This window comes from Cupressus sempervirens, chromosome 6 (genome assembly GCF_028749045.1).
Source record: "Cupressus sempervirens isolate cs-2001-9-10 chromosome 6, ASM2874904v1, whole genome shotgun sequence".
In the NCBI taxonomy this organism is placed as follows: Eukaryota; Viridiplantae; Streptophyta; class Pinopsida; order Cupressales; family Cupressaceae; genus Cupressus; species Cupressus sempervirens.
The window spans coordinates 143472826-143495215 of NC_143123.1; the positions used below are offsets into that span (position 1 = coordinate 143472826).

The 22390-nt window shown below is 34.6% G+C and overlaps 1 protein-coding gene across 3 annotated transcripts in view; it reads right to left on the minus strand.

The window, feature by feature from the left end:
- The window catches only part of LOC149551628 (uncharacterized), a 134270-nt gene that overhangs the window by 109349 nt on the left and 2531 nt on the right, over positions 1-22390 (minus strand). For all 3 annotated transcript variants that reach the window (XR_016352782.1, XM_089787129.1, XM_089787128.1), the window contains exon 2: positions 8884-9043. Coding sequence is in view for 2 of the 3 variants with exons in the window: in XM_089787129.1 (XP_089643255.1) it covers positions 8884-9043 (160 nt within the window). In the remaining variant the exon portion in view is untranslated. The remainder of the gene's footprint in view (positions 1-8883; positions 9044-22390) is intronic.

Sequence of the window (22390 nt, forward strand, 5' to 3'; positions counted from 1 at the left end):
GCTTCCACCTTGGCTACTTCTAGAGGGTGGATCCACCATGGCTACTCTCAGAAGGTGGGATAAGGGCTTTCAACTCAAACTTCTCTCTCACAAAGAAGAATGCATTAACAAGGGATGCACCTCAAACTTATACCTCACAAAGAAGAATGCATCAACAACGGCTTGCGCCTCAAACTTCTTCCTCCCAGAGAAGAATGCATTAACAATGGCTTGTACCTCAAACTTCTTCCTCACAGAGAAGAATGCATTAACAAGGGCTTGCACCTCAACCTTCTCCCTCATGGAGAAGAATGCAATATAGCACATCTCTAGAAATCATTGATGCTAAGACTCCCTCTCAGCAAGGGCTTCATTCTCCGCAAATCTAAGTTTTTCGAGAAAATGCACAAACTTTGTTGTAGCACAAACCTCAACAGAATAGCATTCCTTTGCACCAAATCTTTGCTATAGTGTATCCCTCAACTGAATAGCCTTTCTTTGCACCAAATCTCTAATATAGTGATATTTGATCTCTACATCCTTTGTTATGCCATGAAATACAAGGTTGGCATTTGCATCACTCTTGGTGAATCCCAAGCTCACTATCCATCAATCTAGAAATATCACAACATAGGTATCAACATAAGGGCCTTCCAGCCTATACACATAGAACTTCATCCCATAAATCATAGTCCTATGACTACTATAGTGTCTTGATTGCTAGAGAAACCATCTCAAACATGGTCAACTCCCTTTGAACCAATAGGTCCAAGATCCTCAGAAGACAATTTTAGCAGATTCTCTAGTTGCTCCCACCACCACGGGAGCATACCCTGCTCACATGGTCCTCCCAATCATGGAAGATATTGTGCTCCAAGAGGCTCTCATCATCTTGCATGATCCACATACGATTGAAACTGTTAGATCCAAGGCCACTTTGGACCTATAGATCGAGCCTTGGACCAGACAAAAATATGACACTAAGATTAGAACAAAATCTCCTCGAAGCCCACTCCCTCTCATTGGCATACATTTCAGAGTCTTGGCATTCCATTCTCGCAAACACATTAACGAGTCATGGCACTATTAATTTTCCATCCTTATTCACCAATTAGGGATTGTCCAACAAATTTATCCTTTAGCAATGTTGATCGATGTCATATAACCATTAACAACATCATTACATCATATTACAATGACATGCTTATTCCTCGCTATGATCTGATTATCCGTATTAAATATCTTGCAATTTGAAATAACCTCATTGGATTAGTATTAACACTTCGACTGTCAAGATCAAAATCATTAATACAAAAGATTTGACAAATCAACACCACATAATTTTTCATCTCTATTAGCCATTATTTCTCGCATTGATTATGCAATCCCAAATATGTCTTCTTAGATAAAGTACTGATTTAGAGATTCTTTGTGTTTCTGAGCTCATGACATGACTTCTTGCCCTGCAATAAGAACCCAAGGACAATGTTGAACTTTGTTGTCCATCATGTTCAACCACATTTAACATAACACTTGAGAAACCTCATCATTAGCTAACTGCAATCATGCTCAAATAACTGCTGTTTGTTTCTTTCCCAAAAATGACTCCACATAATTGATAGTATCCCTTGCAAGGATTAGCAAAGACGAGCTACGCACATTATGGAATCATATATGACTGTGAACCCATAGAGAATGATAATCGTTTGTAGATTGAAGCTTGCACAGATAATTTCGAATGTTGGAGTGATAATATTTTCAAGAGACCATAATATACAAGCAAATATTATAAAGGTCAAGTTATTAATCCCCACAACAATATGTATTAAGGTTGAAATATATATAAAATAGAATATCGTCTCCTAACGGCAAATATTCTTCCACCACAATTACATTCAAACCATATTAAACTTTCAACTTATATGTTCCACAAGTCAACTTAAGCCTTAACACAACAACAATATTTCTCCAATCAACGTTAGCAATGATATAACATTCTCCGCACTTAGAAATGAACTCCAATTTTATAGCAGCTCCAGAGGCAATAGTTTCTTACGCCAACCCTAGGGAAATCAACCCCAATTTAAATTGGGCTCACCAATTATTTATTAGATTCTTCATTAAAGGTATTCACAACAAAACATTAAGATTAACGGCTAACATATATCTCACAGCACTATTAATATTTTTTGTTAACCGCAGCAATGAGAAACTTAGTAGTTAGATTATATGTCAAATATATTGAAAGCAAGCAGTTGCATTACCCATAAAATAATGTGAGTCTCATTTGTCAACTTTAATCAAGCAAATGAACAACCCAATGAAGGTATGGAATAGTCAACAGATCTAGCAAACTAGGCTTTGATGGAGTTACTAGCCAATCACAGGCCTTCACAGCTGATGAATAGATCCCAAACCATAATCTTCTCAAGAAGAGAGCCTTTAAGCACAAGCTCTCCACCACAAGAAAAAAATGCAGCCAAAGTACCTATGTTGGTCCTTTTGTATAAAGTATGCAAACAACAAACTAGATCAAGAATCTTTGCTTGCAAACTTTGTCACTCACCATATTCAAAATCCATACTACTAGAGAAGAAATCTTGAAGGCCTAAACACATGAAAATGGAGAGCACATAAAAGAAAGCCAATCTATTTTGTTTCCAAGGTGAAAGGAATGCATAAATCATATTGGGGAATTTAAGACACAACGTATTCTTGGCCTCTAATATATGTGTTTGCTCTATTTAAGAAAGACACAATCCTTCAAAAGATGTGAGATAATCTTGGCACCAAAGAAATACAGTGGAATTCTTAGTCACAAGCAAAGAAACTCTCGGTGTTTAACTATGGCAACCAACAACAAAGATTTAGGCAGTTTGGATCCTCTCAGTAACGAGTAGGGACATTAGCATTCCTCTCATGAAGCAACTAGTAGACATCGACAACATTCTTGGTGTCACTATTTCAATTGCACAAACTTAAATGTCCTCCACCAGCACTAATGTTAACATTCCATTCAATTATATTCAGAGCTTTCAAGGCACCTTTGTAAATCCTTTACTACAAGAGTTTAAACAAATCATAGATCAAGTTGAGGGCTTATCGACCAGAGATTAATTCTACAACCCTATCAGCATAGTTTACAAAAGTTTTAAAGATTTGACTCAATTGATATAGTCTCGTGAGTTCTAGAAAGTTGAGATGCTAGCTAAATAGAGAGGTTGTGGAGAGGCTAACTCAAATTACAATTTCAGCCAGTCATATTAGCGCAGAGTCCAAGTGTTTGATTTGCACAAAGACTTTTCAACTTTGGAAAGATGCTCAACAGAAGCCTTGTCATCAAAGAAATAGCGCTCAAAACTTTGCCTTCTTGTTACATCGAGGCCCCATCCACAAATGCCCCTTGATCAATCTCGCCCGATATGTAGTCACTAATAAATCAATTGACTTTGTCGTCAATGTATGGACAAGCGTGAACATTCCAGAAAACTGTGCAGAAAATAGTATTTACAGGCATTAAATTATCATTTTGAAAAGTCCATACCTAGCAATCGTCCCTGAGATTGCCCATGGCAATCATATCTGATTTTCAGCAGCATAATTAATATCTAAGTCACAAGGTTCGAGTTCGACAACTATGAAGTTCGGATGATGTTCGACAAGGCAAAAAAAAAATTTTAAAAGTTCAACAATAAATTCGTCTAATATAATTTTCCAAAAAAATTATAAATATATGATCATGATTGTAAAGTATGCTATTTTTTACTGATAAATAGAATTAAAATAAATAAAAAATAGTTGTTCTATTTAATTTTTACTAATAAATTAAAAGTACGAATATTATAAAATAAAAAATAATAAAAAAGTACTATAATAATAATAAAATTAATAATTATAAATAAACATACTAAATATTAATATTTTACTGATAATAAACAAATATACATAATATACAAATTTGAATATTTTCCTACACTAAATACATATCAATACAAATATTTTACTCTTAAAGGAAATAATAAAAATAACATTTTTTTAAAAATCTTATAAAACATTAAAACCTAATAATAAAAATGCTATTTACCATTATAATCTTAATAAAGCACAACCTAAACAAATAAACAAAAAAGGTCGAAAAATGCACAAACCAAATTTTGGCTGTCGTTGGAGAGACCGTCGACTAGGAAGTTTACGCAGTTAAGCAAACCCATGGGTCGGATAGAGCGAAGCAGAGGTGAACGGCAAGAGGTTGGAGCGGAACGCATCTTCAAATACGAGAGCATCAAATACAACCTTCAACGGAGCCACAATATTCAGATGTTCAGACAATCTTTTTGCCCTAGGTTCAAATACAATTGGATGCATTTTCAATAGACTATGGGCATTGTTTTACAAGATTTTTTTGCCTAGAAATCTGATAACAGCTCCGTACGAATTTAAGATGAGTTTAAACAAATTTTTTATATTTTTTATGGGTTCGAAGCCGAAAATTCAGCGAACCTTGTGACTTAGATTAATATATATTGTCAATGACCGCAAATATTATTACAAAGTTCATTCTGCCAGAATATTAGATGCAGATAATCCCACAATCAAATGCACGATAACCCGATCAATGCGGATCTCCTTACAAAATTAACCCCTCCAAGATTGTCACCCATGCTGATATCATGTTGTTTTTATTATCTGTTAACTGTATGTGTTTCTATTCCCAAGAAAAAAAGATTCAATCTTCCTTTATATGTATTGGTGGTGCCTCTTCACATGTGGCCCCATTTATTTTAATAAATGTCTAATATAATTATATAATTAAATATACAATAAAAATGTAATTTTTATATTTATATTACCAATATAAGTATATTACCCTGATAATTATATTATCAATAATATAATTACCACAACAGTTATATTATTAATATAATTATATTATCAAAATCCCTATGTTAACAATGTCAACGTGAAGGTATCCGACCATAGGTACAATAACATTAACACTTATTGTTGAAGACGCTGATCTCTTTCACAAACACATGTTTTATACTATAGGAAATAATTATTAATTGAAAAAAAAAATTGGTACATTTAGGGTTTGTTGGCACTTAAATTTTGATAAGATCAATCACAAAGCTTAATCCCAAATAAATCTGCAAAGCTTGTTGACTTTCAACCCAATTTTTTGAGGGAAAAAATGGTGATGTTTGGACTTCAAATTAATTGGGAACCATTGCAGATTTCTGCTTCTATGATCAGACCCACAAATATGCAATGAAATCTGTAAAACTTCCTCAATCAGCCCTCACAATTGGTCACTAACACTTTGCTGCTCAAAGAACTTAAGTTATCAACACCACTGAAGCTCAGTTGTGATCTTTGTGTCAAGTTATACTTCAAATTGTGTCTTTCAACATTAAGAGTGTTGATTGCAAGGGTTTCCGACCTCACAATCCAAGAAGCAGCAGCAACAACTCCTTCAGAATTAGAAACATAAGCCATATCCAATTCATCAACCAGCTAAAATGAGAGCCACAATCTTTTTTCTATAGCGTTCAGCTGCCTTCTCAGAAAAAAATTTGCTTTTTTCCATATTTTATCAAAATGTCTTTTCACTAATATTTCATTAATGCTTTTTTTATTTTCCGCAAATGCTTTTTTATTATTTTTCAATGAATGCTTTCATTTCCTATTTTCCCACATCATTTTTAAACAACAGGCCACTTTGAACTTAATACTACATTAACAATATTTGGCCTTCCCATAGTCTTCTATAATATAAATTATAATAACGATAAAGTTAGATATTTAATTTAACTTTATGAAACAATGACTTATCATTATTTTATTTAATAGCTCCAGACTATATGAAACCTCAAGATGAACAGAAAAACCAACTCCACCAATATTACCAAAAATAGCAATTGACTATGTCAGTGCTCATCAATGACTTCCTAAAAATATTAAGTATAGGAAAAGTGCCTGAAAAGGCTCCAAAAAAGGACATTATGCTTATTATACTTGTCAAAACAAACTGGCAACATCGCAATGCTCCTTTGATCTTGCTGACACCAACCCAAAAAACCAACACCAACTCCAATACAAGAGAACCAGAAAATGGGGACATTACACACTTAATTAGGTGTCCCTTGTCAGGGGCATTCAAGCCAGTGACATTCAAAGTTAAGACCATTCACTGATTCCCAAGGGAAGCCTCCGCTCGCTTGGTTCTAGTCAAGAAAAATGGTGCTTGCATATCCTTTCTTTGCCGCTTCATCTCCTTTCTTCTACTATAGCGATTGCCTGCCTCTATTTTTTCTTCATTTTGCCATGCCCAGCAATTCCACCGAAAACTGAGAAATACATATTTGGTCTATAATCCCTTGTTCATCATGATCTGATCCTTCCTCAAAGAAATCTTCCTCATCCTTCATTTGTCCCTAATGTTCTTCAATAACCTCCATTTTCGTATTCCTGACCTTTGTGTCTGTTTAACTTCTTGACTGGTATTGACTAATTGGTCCAGTCGTCCACTTACTTCAGAGTTGGGATTCTCTAATTCTTCTGTGGAAAGTGAGCATTATTTTCCAAATTCCTTCTGGTTATAGTTCCTGGGACTAAATCCCTTTGAGGTTTTGGGATTCTCTATGTTTATTAGTTTAGGGCTTTTCACCTTACAAATTCCTTGTTTTCCCTCTAGGTTTGTCCTCTAAATTTCCTTTGATCATGCAGCCCAATTCCACGAGTATTCTACTCTTGCATTTTAAACAGAACATCTTGTCCTCCTCAATCTCCATTGACTGGGCCCATTTACAATTCTCCACCTTCAGAACTAATTTTTCTTGGATTCTTCTAAATGCTGCAATCTGCATCTGACCATGCAAGCAAGGGTCCCCATTAAATATATCCACATCAATATCCATGATTGTTATTCATGATCTGCCATCTTCTCTAGGCAATCCCCAACCCACTAATTCCATTTGAAGAATCAAGATTATAAAATCTATTCCATAATGTTTTGTTGTATGGGTTCAGCCTTGTCAGGTTAAAATTAGGTCCCACCTTTCACAGTATAATGCAGCTTCACAAATTTTCCAAAAAGCCTCCTGTAAAATTGTATCCCTTTCGTCTTCACTCATAAAGACAACAAATAAGAAGCTCTTTAGGAGTTATTTCTACATAAGTTTTTGTCTGCCAATTATCTTTAATCCATTTATTGATTGTCATTTGTTTTGTTTTTGCCCAATAAATCTGCTAATTACCGCAAGCTACTTCATAATCTGTGTGTCCTTTTTTACCTGATCTAATTCATCAATATATTGCAGTTTACCTTTGCTTGATCTTTGAGGTCATCATTCTTCTACTCTTCATGGTTAAAATATCCAACTACAGCATTATTACTTTGTTACTTCTTATGGATTTGACCATCTACATACAAATGTTAGGGTTTCTCTACAAAGACCAGGTTAGAAAAACAAAGAATTTACAGAGTGGAAAAATAATAGAAACTAAACCCTATAGATTCAAATTGCCTAAGATCTATTTGTAAAAATAAAGAAAAAACACAAGAAATACAATTTTTTTAAAATTGTTGCTAGAAAAGTGCATTGCCAAGCAGAATCTTGATAAGGTTCTTTCTTGGATTAGTGATTTGCAGAAAATAACATAGAACATTGAGTATTCTTTCAAACAACATCCATTATATTTGGATATTTAAAATACAAATAAATTAAAAGAATTCAACATGCCAAAATAAGCTGAATTCAGACACTATTAGTGGATTAATTGATACTTGAGCACTGTTTTAACCTTGGCATACTTCAGAATTACTTGCTCATATAATCATCACTCACAAAACGAGTGCTTTGCTTTAAAAAGTCACTTCACAACAAAATATAGCATGATCAGATGGAGGTGGACACAGAATACCTGTTGAAAACTGAAAAAAGTATCTTTGAGCATTAATATCAACTTCAAGTAGTGTTACCGATCAAAAAAAAAACTTCAAGTAGTTTCCAAAATTACTCCTAGAAAATTCATCTTTGTTACTAGTTACACGCAAATCTCCGAAATATGGTTGAAAATGGGCTCTAACTTTAACAGTCAACTGTCATGTGATGCAAACAGTAACATGGATTTACCAATCTAAATACTTACAAGCTTCAAATGTTTCATTTGGTTGTTGTCCTTTTTTTAGATTGATTTTCTATGGGGTGTGCATGAAATTAAAGCAAAAGCACCCAGTACAATTGGGCCACTACAATAGAGTGCATATCAGAATGACACTCATACCCACATATTTGTTGAGTACATTTCAGGTGCAGCTTGAATATGGTCGTGTATGTGCACCCTGACAACACCAGATAACCTAGAAGATACCTTTTTAAACATCTAGAAGAAAATCTCACTTAGGCACTATATCTTCAACATAACATTAAGCTGATTAAAAAAGTCATCCCAGATTCTAAATGGTGTGTATGTAATAGTTATGAATTCTACAATGTGTGCCTGTGTAATGACATAAAAAATTAATAATAGCAATCAGGTCCAAAAGAAACATAATAATAGTTAAATATTTTCTTTGGACAGCCATCAATATAGGAAGCTCAATTCCTTCATCTAAGACTCAAATAATCCTTAACACAAGTTAGCCAACCATGGTAATTTATCTCACTGGTAAACCTACCTCCTGCTGATGCCATCTGCATCCATTATCATCTGATCTGGGTAAACTGGTAAATCTGCCTTCTCACTCACTCAACTATATTTATTATATAAGAAGGAAGATTAACACTGACTGCTAATTTACAACGGTGTACAATAAACAAATTTGGATACAGCTATTTTACGTTGCACACTAAAGCTTCAGTTTTTGTTTCTTACTACTAAGAAAACCACATGAAAATATACCTGAAGGGAAACTATTTCCAAAGCATTTCGAATCAAATTTGTTCCACTGGCTATAGACTGACGGACAACAGCTGGTACATCATCTTTTAACAATGTGAACAAAACTGGAAGCATCTCAGACAAGTGTTCCATGTTCTTCAAGCCAATCTCTTGTATCATCCTAGAGGTAGTACAACAAAAATAAAAAATGATGTCATTAGTCAAAAAAACCCCCAAATGACAAGCAAACCGTTTCAAAGGAACAGTGCAAAAGACATCAATTCTAAATCATGTCCACATAAAGATCAACTTTTACTAGCAGCATATTAACTTATTCACCACACCTTGCATTATTAGTACTCGTGTAGTTACCAAAGACAAGTAATAAACATGACTGCAACCCCAAAGGTTGCTGACATAAAATACGGCAGACTAAGAATAGAAATTGAACAGCTGGAATCTCATAAGATAGGGGACACTATTTAAATATTTTCCACAACTAAAACTACTGTATACTGATTTTTGTGTAAAGCCCTGATATTTGTGTATAAGAGATCAACCACATTTATATTACATGTTAAGGTGATTGACTTCCAAAGTAACCTTCAACAGTCAATTAAGGTTGAAGCAAAAAAATATTGGTAAATGTTCTACAGAGCGGACCTCTAAGGATATTATGAACATTAATAACTACCTCACTTTTGTGGACAATTCATTGCTGTAGCCTGTAACTGTTATTTGTAAATTCAGAAAATTACAGTATAATCATTAATAAATAAGTGATAAGAATTGACAGTAATTCGCACTACTGATATTAATAATAGATTGAGAACAAATTTCTCATCACATGTCTTGCAATTACATGGAATAATACTTCTGTCAAAAAGTTACGTAAGCATTTTACAATATTGTAGTAGACATATACAACAATGTACCTCTACAATAAAAAAATTAGAACTAACATTCAAGATAGATTTTTACCTTCTAGAAATCAGCAGAATGCAATAAAAGCTTTCTTCATTTTACAATATTCATTTCACGTTGAACACACAACAAAAAACTGACTGTAGTAAAGGTTGGTGATATAAATATTGGCCATGAATATTGTAAAGATGTTGCTAACTGCCAGTTTGGTTGTAGGCATGGATCCTAATTCAATAGTTATTTAAGGAATCCTAGACTAAAATATCGCAAATGCATTGAAAGTTCAAGCCAAAATGCACAAGTATAGATACCAGACATGGGCAGAAAATCAAATCTAAACATGAAACACATCATATGCATATACACCAAAAAAATACGGAGAAAGAAATGCCATTGATAACAACTTAGGGTTTCATCAATCCTAGAGACTCTGTGCTCCAAGCTTACTTTACACCCCATTAAGGCAGGCACAGTGCCAACATTCCTACATATTTCCTCCAAACACTGATAGTAAGAGAGGAGGAAAAAGTGTTTAACAGCAACACGAAATAAAATAAACTGTTAATAAGACTAACATTGCTCAGTAATATTATAAGCATACTAGAACCACCTGAATTATTATTTCCATTAAGAAACATTTTTAGGAAAAAGATCATTTCTTAATATTAATGACAATCTGTCCTACACAGGGAAGCGTCACTGGATTAAGAAGGCTATCATGGAATTTATAGCATTTAAAATATGCATAGGTATGGACCACCCGCAATTCTTCCCAAAGAGCATGGAGCCACCCATTCCAGTCCCCAGACTTTTTGGGGCTCAAGACTTGCCGCTTGCTTACTTCTTTCACTTTGGGAGGCCTCTAGCAAACTTTAAATCTGGGTACATAATCTGGGCAGAAAGAGTTTCATTCAGGCAACTCATTAACTGTTTCAGACAATTCCCGTAAAGAAATTCCATATAAACAAAGGTAAGATCCTAAGCCGGATTGATATAAATAAATGTACTGATACCGGTACAGAGTTTAATAGACAATCTTCAATATATCTTCTGATATGATAAAGATGCAGCTTTCAAAAATAACAATATCATAACATATATATGCCAAACAAACTTTTGGCACATAACGGAAAAAATATTGAAACAGAAAATTGACAACCAAAACCTTCCGAATATGACCATGAAAACGAGAAGTCTATATGCAAAAGATGTGTTAGCTTTTCAAAATAAGTAGCCACTTTCTTTTCATTTGTATTTAACTTATCTTCATTTCAATTTTGTTTGGATCAGATACAATATACCATTTAATCATACTTGGGCTGTGTTATAAATGGACACACACTTGGACAGTATCAACAAGTATCAAATCCATATTTTAAAAGGATGTGCATATCCAGGTAATATTAAGGAAGAGAGTATCTACGCATTAAAAACACACTAAGCACTTGCAGCAATGGGAAGTAGGGCACCAAACTGTAAAGCATCAGGCTTGGCCTAATTACCCATCCTAGCTTACACAACAATAAAAAGCTCCTTACAAATATATATAGCATGCATGCCAATGCAGCATCAATCCCTCAAATTAATCACTATAAAATTAGGAAGTAAAAGCATTTCCATGCACAAGACGCCATCTGCAACACTTCTGGTGAAGCTGAAAAAATATGAAGTTACAGAAACAAATTGAATTGTCTCGAAAGTGCACCCGTTTATTGATTGTGCAAACACTGGAACTCAATGACAGTCTGCGCAAGCTATTGTAATTCTCCTTTAGAATGGGCAGAAAATGTAGTTTAACATTTTTCCTCTCAACGACTTAGATTTATTTATGTTAAGTGTATCAAAAGCACCACGCACGTGTATGTGCCTTGCAAGTATATTTTGTGGGCAAATTGCTGAGCTTTCTCAAACCCACAACAGGAAAAAACTAACCAGGGCTATAAAATTTATATCTTCAAAATTTGGGTTTTGCAGCATCAATGTAACTCAAAACTTGTTTAATTATTATTTATATATAAAATGAAACTTTTGGTTAATGTCTACACAATGGTTAGCCACTTATTTTTTCAAACAATATTAACCAAGAACTTTTTCTCAAACTGCAGAACTGACTCAACCAAAAAATATTCAAGATGTTTCCACATGAGAAAAATTGTCATATTAAACTACATAGAGATTTCCTCGTGAGAAATATAAGCATATTGAACTTCATAAACCTTCAACAGTACTATTACATGTTACTATAGCTATCAACAATTTCTTAATTATTTTCCCTTCTGTTTGGGCCATGCACTATCATTCTTATAAGATTTGATTGGGAAATGATAGACCACGTCATCTATAAAAAAAATTAGATTCATTCTTTCAAGACATAAGAGTCCCTTCACATTGATCAATTGTGACAAACAAATTTAACATTTCAACAGTGCATGCAACATTCAAGTAGTTATTTGTCAAGAGTCATTTACATTAAGCTCAAGCCAATCTACAAGACTACAATTAGTAAGTCAGTAAAATTTCTCAGCACTCAAAAAAATCCTTGTGCTGGTTGTTCCTCCTCTCTGTTGGTATACCGGAGGACAAAGTCAATCTAAAAATTTCTTGGCGCTGCCAAAAAAACCCTTGTGGTTCCTCCTTCCTTCACTCTCTTGGTAGACTTGCTAGATTCTCACCTCAAACAAATCCTAGGAATGTCAATTGGCAATCGAATGGGCTCCTTGTTGTCAAGTTCCATTGTTCAAGTATTGCCAAAAACAAATCACAGGTTTTCTCTTCAGCTTTAGTTGTATCACCGTCTCCCTCAAACACCCTCCTAATGCACTCTAAAAGCATTGGCAGTAAAAATGACCAAAGCCAACAAGCTCACCAAGCTGGTCAATGATCTCCTCTTTCTACAAGGATGAATCCTAAATCCCAAGCCAAGATTACAATAGTCGAATTCAGGGAAAATGTGATTAAAACTAGAAAAAGGACAAAAGAATTGATGAGATCAATCTCTAGCTATACAAGATTGATCAGCAGGTAATTACTCAAGAGTTTATTAGCCAAACAACTTTGACTTCGTTTTCTCTACTAACTACTTGATACATTTGCATATCACATTTCACTTGCCCTACCATTCAGCAAGGGGAGGGATATGCCTAAGTTATTGATGGGTTAGACTGTATTTGATCTGATAGAGGTTGAGAGAGCTGAACGTAGGTGATTTCAGGAGTACTGGATCCAGCACATAACCTATCCAATCATGTCATTATCACAAGCCTATCCAGTAAGAATGTCGGCATTAGAATTGTAGGAACTATAGTGGCCTCAAGTTTCGTCGAACATATTGTTGCTTTGGGCTCAATCTACCCCCACATAACTGACAACAAAATTGGTTGGACTTGGTAACAAAACCATCTCTTCATTAAAAGGACTCTTGAAAATAGGATCTTTGTTGACCTTAGTTCCCAAATAGTAGTCTACTTCTTTTCGCACATCAAATTGCATTATCAGTCATCAATTGGCCGCAGCTATCGAGGTTGTGGCTCGTTCCTACTCTGTACCATATGTCTCCCACCAATTTTCCCTACTAAAGCATGACAAAGTCAAATCTTTCCCCTCCACCATTTTTAGCGTTGAGCTTAGTAGGGTTGGGAGTGCTACCATTAGGATCTTCCTTGGTTGCTCATATGCTTGGAGGAGTAAGGGGTGTCATTCCAATCTGCTTTCTCTACAATAATAAGCTCTCAATCCTGATCCGTGTTTGGGGATTGTGCTACTAGCTATCAAACTTCGAAATTGCATGTGCATCCATAGGGAATAATAAGGTAATTAACATAGTTCCACCGCCCTGGGGGACATGGGACGTCGAGATGGGGGCACAAGTTGCTAAGAAAAGGGGTCCACATGGGCCTCAATTTGGAGATGACGGATGGACAACAACAGGAGTGTATATTATATACTATACATGTGGTACTTAAAATGCTAGTTATGAAAAGATGTATAACAATATAAGACCTAAAGATGTATAACAATATAAGACATAAAGATGTAAAATACTAATTTACTAAAACTTAAATACATGAACAATGGATTTAACATTGAACATTAATGTGGAACATTGAACAAAAAATATTAAAATTTAAAATACTCGAACCAGGAAATGGAAGAGTTCTAACTTCTATTATATAAATAGTATAGAATAGTCGTCATAGATATAAAAAGTATGAGTATCTCATCATAAGGATGATTAAATTAAGTAGCATGATATGATATTCAATATGAACAATAGAATATTGAAAAAAAATTAAAATAACTTTTTTTTGGGTTGGACAGGGGATGCCCGCTCTTCCCCTGGAGGGGTAAAGGACCTGTTCCAATCCCCCTAGCACCTCAAGGGATATGGAGATGCCCCCCCAACTCTTCCAAAACGGCAGCGGATTGGTAGTGTCGTTGTAACGATGTCCCCTGTCCTCAGTGTGTCCCCATCTTGGAGAAGTTGGAGTTTTTTTGTTTTTGTTTTTTTTTTCCAGGGGGGGTATCCCTGTGTTACATTGGTAATTAATCAAAATGGGTGAGAGATATAGCAGCGTGGAAATAAGAATTGGTGAGACAATCCAGTAACTTGTAAGTTAAAAAACTACAATTTGATATTGCAATTTTTCCTTATGCACAAGGTTAGTTTCTCATGTCTTGTAAATCCTAATATAACAAAGATGCTCTTTTTCAATGGAGATTGTGTTTTGGGAATATAGCCCTCCTTGGAAGAAAACCCAAGTTTTCTACAAAAAGAGACATCAATTTTCCCTTGTACAGAGGTTTGGTTTCTCAATGCTTGTGAATCCCAATCTGCTAGGGATGATATTTTTTAAGATAGGTTAGTTTTGGCAAGAACAAAACCCGAGTCTCCTAAATCGAATCCATCTATCAAGATCCTCTTTATTCTCCTCTTTGGATTAGACTTGCAAACCTTAATTTTCAGTTTTGAGTTGATGATGTTATTTTTCCATAGTAAATGATTGGTAGTCTTGTAATTATACATATGTTGATGGGGATGGATTTATTGAAAAAGTAACCAGAGGAAATTTGTTTCAATCTTGAAAATAGAATTTGGAGGTAATAGTTGAATTTTGAAGATGTCACATTAGATGCAGAACTAGTTTTATTATGGAGTATTTGCCTGTGAAATGCCCCATTTCTCTATGCTAGTTCAAGACGTGTTTCCTCTAGACAGTTGGCTTCGCGGATTGGGACTAAACTGCAAAATTTGATTCTCAGTCTAACTATCCTTCAGACAATTCTTCTAAAATTTTCTTAGACTTTGCTGCTTTGGAAACTCGTGTCGCTCCAAGGGATCAAACTCACTAGAACATTGCTTGTTGGGTCATGGAAGCAATGGTTGTTTCTCCTTTGTTCCAATGGTCTAGCATAATCTCCTCCCAAGGTGGAAACACCTCTCCCTAAGGCAATCTTATGCAAACTATTGAGCATCGTTTAAAGTGCCCTCTTCTAGAAATTCTAAAGTTAGGTTCACATTGAAAATGAAGAAAAAGTAGCCTTCTCTCACAAAATGTAACATACTTCTTATTTACAAACAAAAAGGGGCTAGAGTGTGATAGATTTTTGAATTGATTGAACATATTTGAATGTAAACTTTATCAAATTCTAGTCCGCTCTTTATCTGATTTGAATTTGTTGTTTTGGGTGAGATGCCACACACAAGCAAATCTCTAGAATATAATTTGTAAAAACCACTTTTGGTAGCTAATGCAAATGGATAAGGACACTTACTCTTTCTTTCTTATCTTAGAAAAAACAAAAGATCGTGTCAATCTTGACGACCCATACTATTGTTTGAGGATTTTACTCTTTTGCTTGTTTATAGCTTCTTACCATATGATTATTATCGAAAAGGCACCAGGCATGAACATAAAAGAAGCATATCTTCCCACATGTTTTGGGGTTCAAAAATCTCAAGCCATATGTTCCCACACCTTGTCACTCCCAAGCACTTCCGAAAATTGACTTGTGACCTGCACACCATACATGGGAGAAAGTCCATTTACATACATGAGGCATTGTCTTAAAAAATTTAAATTGCTTATGAATCCATGATCGTACTAGGTCTAAAGTATACTAAGTGTAGAGGGTATGATGTTCTAAATTCTAAGCAATCAAAGTTTCAAAATGATCCTTCTTGGTATGCCTTTTCTTCTAACTTTGCCTTCTAAGTATCTGACTCCTGCATCTAAGAATACCTTTCACCCTTCTCTCACTTCTTTTGTCGAGTTTCATATTCGTCAATCCCACCATCACTTTCCATTAAGCCCCACTCTTTCACTTGTTTTCCCAAACACTAAATCCCTAATCCTTACACTAAGCTACCCATTGGATCCGGAGTTTTGACCAACTTCTTACCCAAGTAATTTTTCCTCGATAACATAAACTCCAGTCCCCGACACTTTACACTATCATATCTCATAAGGATCACAAGTTTGGATATACTCTTATTTGCATACCTCATATGCAATAAACCAGATCCTGACTCCCCAACATGTAACAAGAGTTATGACGTGTCTCAACTCCTGAACTCCCACATTTGTACTATTCTCTCCTATCCACGTATCTAAATAACCCAAGACACCATTACTAGCCAAATTTTATGCAACATTTACTCTGGAAAGGTTTCACCCTCATAAAGATCTATTTAATTTCAAGGGCATAGAATCGCTTGCACTACTAGAGACCCAAAAAAAGAATTAAGAAACCCATGTAACTACTAACCCAGTGGTTAGGGTTTCAAGCCAAATGGTACTCACACCATCTCTAGGCCACTACTCCAATAGATTACATTACTATGATCTACAAAAAGGGCTTCCTCTGAGAATAAGTGAGACAATTTCTATGTAAGGGTACTAGAAATAAAATAAAAACTAATAACAAAATGTTCAACCACTATAGTGCAATGTGACCATGTTGCTTCTCCCAAGGCTGCACGAACAAGTTGAATGAGATATATTGTAACATTTTAGGATTAATTAAAATAATGTATATCTAAATGTTATGCTTGAATGCAAGTTTGACAAAAGATCCTCATATAACATCTATTACCCTTCTATTTGACTATCTAGTAGCGTTGTCGAATAGACGAAATTAAGAAATTACTTATGGTCAAAGGAGCAAGAAATGAAAAAGTAACACTCTACCAATTGGAACTAATGCACTATGGAAAAGAAATGGGGAAGCCTAGGGCTGAAAAACCTAAACATTCAGAGCATGGCCCTTGCAATGAAATATATATTCAAAGCCATCGACAGCAATGAACCTCGGAAAATCCTTATTCATCACAACATCAATAGAGTTATCCCCAAGAAAGCCATGTCCCGGAGGGGCCTTTCCTTGAAAGATATCCTGCTAGGTATGTTTCTTGTCTCTCTTGTGGGTTCAAATGGTTTTAGAAGCATTTAGAAAGCTTGGGAATATGATAGACCTCTTCTTTCTTATGGAAAACTTGACTAGGATTTCCTTGAATGCTTCTGTCTAGTGGAATTTGCACTATAAAAGCGAGTCCCTTGCTCAATTGCAAGGATAGTCATCTAAGAATTGGAATTGTAGGGGCATAAGATGTTTCAAGGAAATATTGGTCAATGGATGCCTCCACTCTTGGTATGTCCTTGGTTCCATTTTAACAGATGCTCTTTCTTCTTTCAACCCCCTAAATCTCCATTCTTGAGCATGAATGGTTGAGTAAGGTTTACTAGTTGGATGGCACTAAATGGACAGTATTACTCCTAAAAGCATTTATAATTTTTTATGAACAATGATTCTCTTTATAGCATAGTACAGGACTCACAAGTCGTCCAAGTCAACGAGTCAAGTTACCTCAACCAGGTCAAAATGACCCATGACCCTGGCTCAGCAGGTCAACTGAGCTAACTCGGCTGACTCAGTTGGGTGACTCAGCTAACTCGCTTAGGTGACTCGGCTGACTCATCTAACTCGGCTGATTTTTAATTTTTTTGCCTTTGTAGTTATGTAATCAATGTATGTTATGTGTGTGATCAAAGTACCTTCTATTTTGCGATGTTATTGTTTCTTTAATCTTTATTCAATAATAGGTGCATGGGATTAATTTAAATTCACAAAAATCTTTATATTTCAAGGGTTTTATCACTTTGTCGAGTCACTGCCAAGTCATAGGTGAGTCCAAGCTAGGTCACGAGTTGAGTTACCCTTGCCGAGTCCAAGCCGGGTCCGAGTCTCATTACTTTGCTTTATAGTCATCTTAACAAATGTAGGAAAATAAATTTCTCTAACATCGATTAAAATATACTCAGTGACATTTGGAGCAGCACTATAGAGACTAAAAGGGATATATTCGAGTGGCTCCATTTGTAGAGACTGCCATAAAAATCATTGCACAAAGAGCGTGATATATGAAACATTTGCAAAGCATAATGTTTCAAGCATTGTTGAACATACTTGTTTTGACACTTCTATTGCTAAGGAAATATGGCATATGTTTTGTTTTGAATTTCATGGTTGGCACCATAGTTGGAAAATTCACCAAAGCCAAAAGCTCACAAAGGCTTGAAAAAGAAAATCAAACAAAACTCAGCCAGCTTTCGGCAAAAAACTCAAGAACTTAAAAAATTGCTCAACTTTAATTGGAAAAACATTTTTTTCCAAAATTCAATGAGAAGATGCGTCCAATGAGTCAATAAATGACAACACAACAGAAACAAGCTTATATTAAAACACGAAGTAGGTACAAAATTGCATTCTTATGAGGAATGTTGATTGTTGGAAGCAAAATAGTAAATAACTTATGTAAAACTAAAAGTAAATACATCATTACAATAACATCTTCTTCTACCCAGCTCTGGTAAAAATTAGGAGAGAGGTAAAACTAAAGGGTCTAGTCCTAAAAGCCTTGCATTGGGCATGATTGTGCCTCCTCACTCAGTATGTGTGACACTCAATTTGTGGCTCGTCCTCCATCCTAGATGTAGCTCTATCTCTAGCTTCTTTTGGCACTAGCAATGACTACTTGGTCAACTCCATGTCATCCAATGTGAACAAAATCCACCCCCCTCCTCCATAACCTACCTCTCCAAATCATTGATGTCATCCTCTTCAAAAATCACCACAAATCCGCCTCAAATCTACTTCAAATCGATAAAAATCGATTTACAAATGTTTAGGTTACAAGTGTTTGGAAGATTATTTTCCCCCTCAGCAAAAATACAAGTGAAGATATGAGAAATAAAATTAATTTGGGATTTTTTTGCCTTTAAATGCTGTTATAAAACTATGACCGAGTTTTTAGAAAAAACTTGGCAAGTACTCGGCAAGTTTTTGGTGGCAGTAAAAGTTGTAAATACTCGCCACGCAAAAAAACTCAGCCAGTTTTTTCAAACCAGTGAGTACTCCGCAAATAGTACATCTATGCTTGGCACAGCAATACTAACTGGAATGATAGTTAGATAGGTAATTTAGTCATGTTTCTAAAACAATGAATTATTTCTGGTTTATCCTTTCTACTGAAACTCTGGCAAATTTGGAAATTAAGAGATGAAGAAAAGTTTGAAGGCAGAAGCAGGACACTTACTGAAATTTATACTTAATATTATTGTCAAGGTAACAGTTACTCTAAAGATTTCCAAAAGAAAATTTGTGAAGCTATTCAAAGATGGTAACGTATCTTAAGTCATGTGTAGATAAACATGGGCAAATAAAAAGAGGAAAAACCAACCCTTCCTACAAAAATTCCTAGAGCTGGTAAAACAATACAATGAAAAAGATCCAAAAGAAGAGCCTGTACAGAAGTCGAACAAGAGGAGCAAAACTTATTTACATGCAAACAAGGACAGCAGCAGCAGCAGGAACAACATTTCAAACAACATCTTTAGCAGTTTCCTTTTGTGCATATATCGTGATGAAAGCACGACTTATCTCAATTTTGTAATTTACTCGCATAGCTCAAAGTCAAACTGTGGCACATATCTAGATACAGATGTTCTTCTTATACTGTCTTGACCTTCCATTTCTTATCTGTGACTCTTGTAATTTTTACATTCAATATCTAATACAAAAAAACCTAGAGGAAACTATTCTAAACCCAAGCATTGAGGTCTGAGGACAAAAATCCTTTGGTTTCACCAATCCAACTATGAAAACACTTTAGGTCTCATGATTCAAATGGACTGAATCACTTTGTCCTTAAAAATAGATCCAATTCAAAGTTTTTGTGACTAAGCTTTCATGCCAGTGGATTCCTGTTGCAGCAAACTTTTATTTTGCAGCTTATTGTGAATACCATTGTTTTTAAATTGTTCTTGCTTATCCAAAAGAGTGCTGTAATGTATTTTAAAAAAGTTCAATATAAGAAGTTCTGCACTGTATTCCACATTATTGAGGACCTTATTTGTAATCTAAGTGATCAATATTTATGTGCAAATGTGAAGGAAAAATCCTGGATTTTGCAATAGTTGGATAAAAATATTTAAACATAATTGTCCAAATATTAGTTAGGACCATTACAGTTAAGAAGTACTTTCTTGCTTCTATAACATAATGTTTTCACCTTTTGATTTCATGCATTCATATGCTTTAAAACAAAATTTTAGCTTTGAAGATTGGAATTGTGCTAAAAATAACATGTAAGCAAATACATGCAGAACCTTAAACTTATTGAAAAAGAGAACTGCGGTCACATGATAATTAAAGACCAGAATTGTGCATCAGAACAAAACAAAACACTACGACTTGCAAATGTTCAGTTTTTACAGCATATTATTACGAGGTAATTGGTAAATATTTGCTTGATATTAACAGAGACCGAAAGGTCAATATATGCAAAAGAATGAGCCGACGTTTCCTTAGGAAACAATCATAAAGAATAGAAACATTCTATTCTAGAGAAAGCGAAAAACGAAAGCAAACTAAAGCTTAAGATATTTACAATAGATAACCATTAACTAATAATAGACGACTTATCTATTACTGTAATACATATATGTATATATATAGCATACATGCACTCCCTATAAAGTACAAACAAGGAAGCATGTACAATTTATAAGTTGAAAACAAGGTGAATTCCTTCCGCAAGAAAGTAATTCAGGACCCATGATTTGTTTGAAAACTTTACTTGCAATATTAGGAACACAAAAATACAAGGAAGGATAAACTGATGATTTAAAAATCCATCTTTGTGGCATCTGTGCTACAGCTATCTTTACAAAGCAGAAGAGGAGCAAGCTTGAAGTGCTTCCTTAAACTAATCTGATTTTTCTTTGAAGAGACAAAATGACACAATTTAATACCATATCCTTCCAGCATTATTTCTGTATTGCAATTTTGTGTGACGTGAAGAACATATAAAACAAAAAATTCAAAGTATTAAGAGCAATAAAGGGTTTGTTACATGTTACAGTACTAATTACTAAATGTATGCACATGAAAAAGAAATTTGTAAAAAATAATTTAATGATTACAATTGTATATCGAAGAGGCAGTGCACACATAGACAAGGAAAAACCCTATATTTTAAGGGAAGACATAATTTGGTCAAATGCTACATAAACTAAATAGTTTGCATTTATGAATATCAACACTGGCACAATAATATTTCAGAAGAATTTAAAACCTGCAATATGCACAGAAAATGTTAATAGCGAGGGGTTTCTTATTTACAAGAATGTCAATTGAATGAAGTCTCAAATGTTCTGACCTTTCATATTATAATTTATTTCTTAAAATGAACTATTGATATTACAAATTGAATTATGCTCTGCAATTATATATTTTTGTAATAAAGATGGAAAATGTATGAAGCTGAAGAAGAAAACCCATCAATTAGAAAACAAAGAGACAGATTAAAGACTTTGCAGTTGATGCTAACCTGATTTACTTGTAAAAAAGGGATCATGGAGCTTTTTTTTTTCTTTTTTTTTGCATTTCAACACCAATGTTTAATTTGAAAACTTTAACTCCTTTGTGAAAACAAGCAAACATATGTGCGGGCCGTGGCTCAACTCTAGCTTTTGAGGAAAACATAATTTTGGTCACTTGATATTAAGAGTTATTTTCACCTTGTCTTGACACAAACCAAAATCCTAAACTACAACTGGCAGGTTCTCAGTTTAAATTATTAAGCTTTTAATTAATCTACAAAAATGCCAGTTTAACTTCCGTACAAAATAAATAAAATGAACTTTCTTTCTTAATTCAAAAAGGAAAATCAAAAAACCAAACCCTAACCTATGACTGTAAAGCACGCTATGGCTGAAACTTTTATCTACAAAAAATTCAATTACATGGAGGTAACTACACCAACTCTGTTACCCTCTAATTTGCCAATAGGAGTAACATCTTCAACTTATCTATTTTGGAGCAATCAGAGGCTTTATATGAATTGTGCATCTATATTTATTGTAACACATAAGGCACTTAGGTACATGACTCCAACATGACAAACTGCCTATAGTGAAATGTCTTCCCTCCATTACTATGGAGAAAGTTTATTCTTGTGCAATCCTTCCAAGAAAAGGGAAAAAAAAAAATCAACTGTGGTTCATCATGTCACTGACAAGTACCTAAATTAAATTATAAAGCTTTT